Consider the following 7,213-nt stretch of genomic DNA (forward strand, 5'->3'; position numbering starts at 1 on the left):
ACAATGGATGGATGTATATGGATTGTGATAAGAGTTGTATGAGCCCACAATAAAATTATTTTTTTTAAAAAGTCTACCCCCTAGCCACAAGTAGCTATTTAGATGAAATTTAAAAACCAGTTCCTCATTCGCTCTAGGAACATTTCAAGTACTCATGGGCACACCTGGCTAAGAGGTCCTCTAGCAACCAGTACAGATATAAACTGTTCCCAGGATCACAGAATGTTCTTTTGGACAGCACTAGTCTCAAAACAAATGGCTAATTAACAAAGTGATTGTTGTTATACACAGCACAAAATTAAAAGAGTACCTATCTTTTTTTTGGCCAGGGACTAAAACATAAGCCAGTTTATGGGTACTAATGAGAAATTGGTTATTGGAGTTGCTGCACTCCGTATTTGTGAAAAACTCCTATAACATTAAAATCAGTTAAAAAAAATTTTTTTGCAACAGTGCCTCCCACTAAGTCAATTTTTCCCCCCACTAAGTCAATTTTTAACACAATCTTAGTACAAAGACTTTTAAACTGGACTTATACTGCCAGTTCCCCCTAGCCCCTTATCTGAGCAGTTATTAAATCAGGTTATCTTATTTTCATCATTACTGTTACAATTTCCTTCATGGTCTCCAAACCAAGAGAACATACGTGGACAGGGCAGAACTGTATTTCAAATTCTCTAGCCTCCTTCCTTTTCTCTACTCGTAACGTGAAACAGTTCACACACTCCATTTCAAGCGTCTAAAGCAGAGCTGAACCCTCCTGATAAACGGAGAACCCTGAAAGCCTAGTCCACCAGTGCACGGTAAAATCTAAAACGAAGGCCCCAGTGTTCAATCAAGATATTGTTATACAATGACATCTTTCCTCATTCCTTTTCAGTTTCTGTTTTTGTATTTTTTGCCTTAAAATGTAACCATTTTATTATGGTTTGCGGTATTGACAGCAGGAAATGTCTAATGTTTTCTTGGGAGGAAGGCTCATGGAGACAGTCTGAGCTGATATAGGAAGGGGTACCCAAAAAACACTATCCCCCCTCACATCAAAAATCAAAGGAGCATCTGTTTTTTGGGAGGCACCTCCTTGTATTTATCCATATACCTGGCACATCAGTGGACACAGCTCTTCAAAAGGCCAGGACCAGCTGAGACAGTTGGCTAGAGGCATTTGAGAAATTGAAACTAACATGTCATAAAAGGTCAGTAACAACAGGACCTCCTAAAGAACCCAGAACTAATCTACTCAGATGAATTAGCTGGTGCCATATACCTATGAAAGTGATTGCAAATACACTTTATTCGCACTGAGTCTCACCGATCTCTCCTTCATGCCCAGGCTTAGGAATGCTGATGGATGTCTTGGTCTCCAGCTCTAGTTTCCTCTTGGTGTCCCCTCGCTTTCCCACTATGTGCCTACGATAAAAAGAAATGTATGTAAACGCAAGGGGAATCATTTAACATGGGCCCTGTCAGCTTTCAATCATACCCGGTCAAAGATACTCCCTTACAAAAGCTGTGCTTCAGTAAAAGGTCAGTATCTGTAGACTCCTAGAAGAAAGCTGTGAGGACAGTGCAGGATGCAACAGGTTTTTTCACTGGGATACTGTGAGCCAGAACGGAGCCCAGGGCACAACAACAGAGGAAAGTGGGCATAAACACAAAGCCAAGGAAAGAGCAGTGTGATTTAAGGCTGTAAAAATGCACGGCCCTCAAAGTCATGTGCAAGATTTGGGACATTGTTCTAGGAGAAATGGAAAACCACTGACAGATTTTAAACAGTTATAGTAAAAGAACCAGTTGCGCCTTTTAAAAAGATCTCTCTACTACCCGTGATGGGAAGAAATGATTGGGGGAGGGCAAAAACCATTGGGCAGAGGCAGTGAGTGAGTTATCCGAAGTCATCCATAGATGGGGAAGGCAGCGGGGTGGCAGTAAAGAAAGAGATCAGCGGTGGATTCAAAAGGTACTTATGAGGCAAAATCGACAAGACTGGGTGATAGACATGCAATGACGACATTTAGCCTGTAACCAGTCCTTACCCATTCCAGGGGATAGAACCCTACACTATTTCATCATTAGTAATCAGCTCAATGAAAGTGGGAGAGAGAGAAGTCAACTTCTTGCTAGCTTTCCTGAAATTGGCTCCAGGTGAAGTGGCTGGGCCCTTACTCACTTGTAGAGCAGGCTGGGGGCCTTCACGGTACAGCGGAAACCTTGCTGGGTCTGCGCCACCACGTAGGCTTCACAGGGCTCTTCTGCACACTCCATGAGGCCTGCACAGAAACCAGACAGCCACCTCAGAAGCTGCTGCTCGGTGGACAATGGCCTACTCAGCGGCCAGCCATTCTCTGAGTTTGAAAGAAGCAAGATGCATACACACAACCACCCAACACTTCCTATTGCAGAATACTGTTCTGATAGACCTTCTGACCTGCTCTCATTAGGAAAAAAAATGAATGAAATTCACAGGATTACAAATTTAAATCTTTCAGTCTTGGAACTTGGGAAAAGTGGCATATGGATACCACTAGTTAACCATTCTCTCTCAAGAAGAGAAGACACAATGGAGAAAAAATTTTTCAAATTAGTTTTAAAAATTAATTTTCAATTAAGACACAATGAACACACCTAGTGGTTTTTAGTATTTTTAAATTTTTGTTAGCATTCTTACTGATCAGTCACATATCCCACAAATCAGTGGTTTGACTATATTAATGCTTTTAATATTAAAACTCAGTGAATGAGAAAATAACAATATGGAGAACTTATTCCACACTACAGTCACAAGAGAAACCACAAGAGAAAAAAAGAGTAAAATAAAGAAACTCAAGGCCCTAAGGATAAAGGACCAGAGAGCAGACTAACTCCCCAGCTTTGGGGCCTGATGGAAGGGCTTCTAACTCAAGAAAAAGGTAGCAGAGAACCTTAACAACCTGGTGTGAACATTCACTGACAACATTTATAATCCGTATCAACTGTTTTGTTTCTTAAAATTGTCCCTGCACGGTATAGCAAAGTTAGTTGTGTATTTGGAACTGCCTGTATCTGAGTGTAAAGGACAAAGAAAAATAACAACACAACAACAGCTAACATTATCGAGCACTGGACTAAATACCTTACCTACATTAATTTCAATAATGTATGTTATAGGTACGTGTATTATTTCATAGCTTTTTAAGTGTAAAGGAAAAAAGCTCACCAGAGAATATTAATAGTTAACAACTAGAATGAGTCCCTATTTAAGTTTCTATAGTCACTATAGAGCAGCCCTGGGGGCATAGTGGTTATGCATTGGACTGTGATCTGCAAGATGAACAGTTCAAAACGACCAGAAGCTCCTAGGGAGAAAGAGAGGGCTTTCTGATCACGTAAAGAGTTCATCTCAGAAACTCACAGGGGCAGTTCTATCCTGTCCTACAGTCGCTGGTTGGCAGAGACTCAATGGCAGTGAAGGGACGGTCCCTCTGAGTCAGAATCAACTCCATGGTAGTAAGTGATGCAAAGATAAAACATAACTTGATTTGAAAACTGAACCAAGAGTGTCTCAAACTCGAACATATCAGTCCTCTCAGACATCAACACAAATGGGACTAAGAGGCCAAATATCTCAAATGCTGGGGCTGGCATGGAGATACACTGAAAGAAAACTGAAAATTGCTTCTGCAACATAGAGCGCATTGTGCTTTCAATCTGACCAAAGAGGAACCAGGATTACCTTCATAGAAGTCCTCATCATCTTCTTCAAGTAGATAGGTCTGTTCTTGAATGGGATTCTTCCTATAAATTCGTCCATCGATTTTTATAAGCTGTGGGCGCAGAACATCCATGGTACTTTCTCCAATTGGTCCAATGAAATCCTGAGAAATAAAGTATCACCTTGCTTTTCAGGTTAAACAGAAATAAAAACCCAAGGACTAGGCCACAATTAGTACCCTCCAGCCACTATAAGGTGCCCTAATGGCATTGTGGCGTATGCCATGGGTTGCGAACCAGCAAAGACAGAAGCTCACACCCACTAGTTGCTCCACAGGCAAAAGATGAGACTTTCTGCTCCAGTGGCAACGAGTGAGGACATATAGTTCACTGCCCAACAAACTATACATTACCCACTAAACTTAGAATCAAGAATTTAGGAAACAAGGATTCCTTAAGAACTAGCTGTGGTTAAGTTCAACCACATCTAGACGGTAGCTGTTCCAACCATCTAGCTTACAGTCTCAAACACAAGAGCTCAGCACAGCCTACGTAAAGCACTGTTTCATTCAGAACCCCATTTCCACTCAATTTTTTCTCTTTGAAGCTGCTTGAGGTCTGTTGCTGCTTTTCTACCACACTGTCCCATTCTAGGAAATGGAAGAAAAGTCATTTGTAAGTTATTCAGACCCAAAAAAAAGGCTGAGTAAAAGATACTGATATTTAATGATTTTCATTACTTTAACCCAAGGGGACTAAATTGCAACCTTCCGCATTTATCTATCAATTTTGCAGAGTGAAAAGGTGTTTCACCCCCTCTAACCAGCATGATAATTAAGAAAATTAGGCATAGTTTATAAACTTCTCTGTGGGGGAAGAGGGAGGCCAGTAAGTAACTTTAGAGGTACTAGAGAAACACAAAGAAAATGTGGTGGGATAGTGGGGCTGTGATCCCAAGGTCAGCATCTCAAAACTACCAGCCCCTCCAAGGGAAAAGAGATGGGGCATTCCTATGTCTGTAAATAGTTATAGTCTAGGAAAACCACTCCGTAACAGTGAGTGAGAGACTCGGCTCCTGAGCGTTACCAACGGTTAACTTGCTAGACTACTAACACAAAGGTTGGTAGTTCAAGTCAACCTTGCCGCACCTCTAAAGAAAGGCCTGATGATCTATTTTTAAATAATATGCTTCTGAAAAATCCTATGGTGCACAGATCTCCTCTCACTCATGGGGTCTCCATGAATTCGAATCGAGGCCAGAGTAAAGTAGAGAATAAAAGATAAAAATTTAACAATCAGATACAGGTGCCTGTCAAAGCAATTAAAATATGGCTTTACCAGTTATTCAGACCAATACATTTCTAAAGGGAAGAATACAATTTCTATCGCTCACTGCCCAACAACGTGTACATGACTCACTAAACCAGCCAAGCTTAGAACCAAGAACCAAGGAAACATGGGTTCCTAAGGGCAGCTCTGGTTAGTTCAACCAGTTTTCCTGCCACATAAGCTAGCAGTCTTCAAGCCGCCAACACAAGAGTCCCCTCACCCTCCAAAAGATCAGCCTTTCATACATGACTGCTCGGTCCAAACCTCATCCATTAATTCGCTTTAACTAGTCGTTGGCCTATTTACAAAACCGGGAAGAGGTTACATGTTGTGATACATCAAAGTACCAAAGGCAAGTAGTCTTGCATGGAGGTAAACTACGGATCAAACCTGGAGTCAACTACGACTGCTAAAGACTGACAGTCTCTGAAACCCTAGGGACGGTTCTACGAGTCGGAGTTTGTTTTCCGTGAGTTTTTCCGCGAACAGCAAACTCATCCTGTATCCTTCCTGTCTGGCACTGGGCGAGCAACCCCTTCAAAAGAAATGGAAGGGAGAGAAAGGCAGAATACCAAAGGGGACGCTGAAGCCGTGAATTCTAAAAGCTAGCATAAAGATACGTCAACCCAAATGAAAACCCGGAAAGGGACTGCACTGCGCCAGGAAAGCGACGGCAGGACCAGCGGAAGCAGCACCGGGAAGTGATCCGGTCAGGCGATCCGGAAGTGATCCGATTCTTCCACCAGGCCACGCCCACCGCACGGGGTGCGCGCGCTCCCGTCGCTCTCCTGCGAGCGTGGCCGCTCCGGTTGGCCTAGGGGGCGGGGCTGTGAGGGAAGGTGCCAAACACTAAGGTGAGTGGGCGGGTGCGCCCCGACCCTCCAGAACTGGTTAGGAAGGATGTTGGTTCCGGGGATCCTACCTGCTAGGACTAGGAAGAGAGGGGCGGGAGGAGGAGAAACGCGTCTGCCGCAGCGGAAGTGTGAGGGATGTTCCTCGGGCCGCGTCGGGTGAGTGCGCATGCGCCCGAGGGAAGGCGCCTGCGCAGTGGGAGGGTGCCCATGGCTGGGCGACGCGCGTTGCTCGGTGTTACGTTGTGAGCCGCGGGTGTCCTGACCCCACCTCTCAGCTCTTTCCACTTCCCCCAAACCGAATTACCTGCAGCATCTACTGGATTTTATTTGGGTTATAATACAGCTGCTTTAATGTGATGACAATTTGTTGGTGGTGAAATTTAATCATCATTATTGGCCTTGGTACCAGAGTAGAAACTTACTTCGTGCTTTTTTTTTTTTTCCTTAATAAAAAGATTTTTTGAAGAAAGGACTTTTTAAAAGAAATGGGGCCTACAACTCATAAAGACCCTATAGTACAGAGTAGAACTGCCCTTGTGGGTTTCGGAGACTAACTGTGAGGGAGTAGAAAACCGCATCTTTTGCCTGTGGAACGGCTGGTGCATTGGAACTGCTGACCTTTTCATTAGCAGCCCAAGGCGTAGCCTCCCTAGACCACCAGGGTCTCTATGAGTTGTAATCCACTCTGTGACAAGGAGGTGGGCCTGTATCTGCTGAAAAGGAAAGATCACTTCTGTCTTAAAAGAAATATTTCATCATCTTACAACTTGTGGACACACTCATGCCGTGTGCCCCAGATGAGTATCTCAGCTGCCAGTGGTGCCAGCTTCCCTGATAGACCAACTCCAAGTTAACTTGGTCAGTATTTATGCATTCGTGAAAAGGTTACTGAACACCTACTGTGAGCCTGGCAGCCTAGTGGGAGAATTGTGAGGTGAAGCCAGCCCCCTGGTTTCTTACTCATTGTGACCTTATACACAATAGGGAACAATGCCCAGGCTTGCCCCGTCCTCACAGTTGTTAACTTGAGTTTGAGCCTGTATCCATCGACTCATCAATTCTCTAGGTGCTCCTCTTTTTTTTTTTTTTTAATCATTTTGTTAGGGGCTCATACAACTCATCACAATCCATACATCAATTGTGTAAAGCACATTTGTATATTCATTGCCCTCTTCATTCTCAAAACATTTGCTCTCCACTTAAGCCCCTGGCATCAGCTCCTCATTTTTTCCCCTCCCTCCCCACTATCCCCTCCCTCATTAACCTTGATAATTTATAAATTATTATTTTGTCATACCTTACACTGTCCGACGTCTCCCTTCACCCACTTTTCTGTTGTC

General features: G+C 43.4%; 2 protein-coding genes across 3 annotated transcripts in view; one reads left to right on the plus strand and one right to left on the minus strand.

Annotated features, from left to right (window-relative positions):
- The window catches only part of ASCC1 (activating signal cointegrator 1 complex subunit 1), a 149,698-nt gene extending 144,308 nt beyond the window's left edge, over nucleotides 1–5,390 (minus strand). Inside the window, exons 1-4 of the mRNA XM_030885948.2 lie at nucleotides 5,240–5,390; nucleotides 3,713–3,854; nucleotides 2,171–2,270; nucleotides 1,313–1,410 (exon numbers count right to left, since the gene is read on the minus strand). Coding sequence (XP_030741808.2) covers nucleotides 1,313–1,410; nucleotides 2,171–2,270; nucleotides 3,713–3,854; nucleotides 5,240–5,266 — 367 coding nt within the window. The 5' untranslated portion in view covers nucleotides 5,267–5,390. The remainder of the gene's footprint in view (nucleotides 1–1,312; nucleotides 1,411–2,170; nucleotides 2,271–3,712; nucleotides 3,855–5,239) is intronic.
- A 386-nt stretch (nucleotides 5,391–5,776) lies between these two features.
- Nucleotides 5,777–7,213, plus strand: part of ANAPC16 (anaphase promoting complex subunit 16) — a 19,437-nt gene continuing 18,000 nt past the window's right edge. The window contains exon 1 of one of the 2 annotated variants that reach the window (XM_045291320.1): nucleotides 5,777–5,873. The gene's annotated coding sequence lies outside the window, so the exon portion shown is untranslated. The remainder of the gene's footprint in view (nucleotides 5,874–7,213) is intronic. The other variant, XM_004701152.2, reaches the window with a different exon arrangement.

Source organism: Echinops telfairi, unplaced genomic scaffold (genome assembly GCF_000313985.2).
Source record: "Echinops telfairi isolate 266 unplaced genomic scaffold, ASM31398v2 ScPeMD7_70;HRSCAF=299, whole genome shotgun sequence".
NCBI lineage: Eukaryota > Metazoa > Chordata > Mammalia > Afrosoricida > Tenrecidae > Echinops > Echinops telfairi.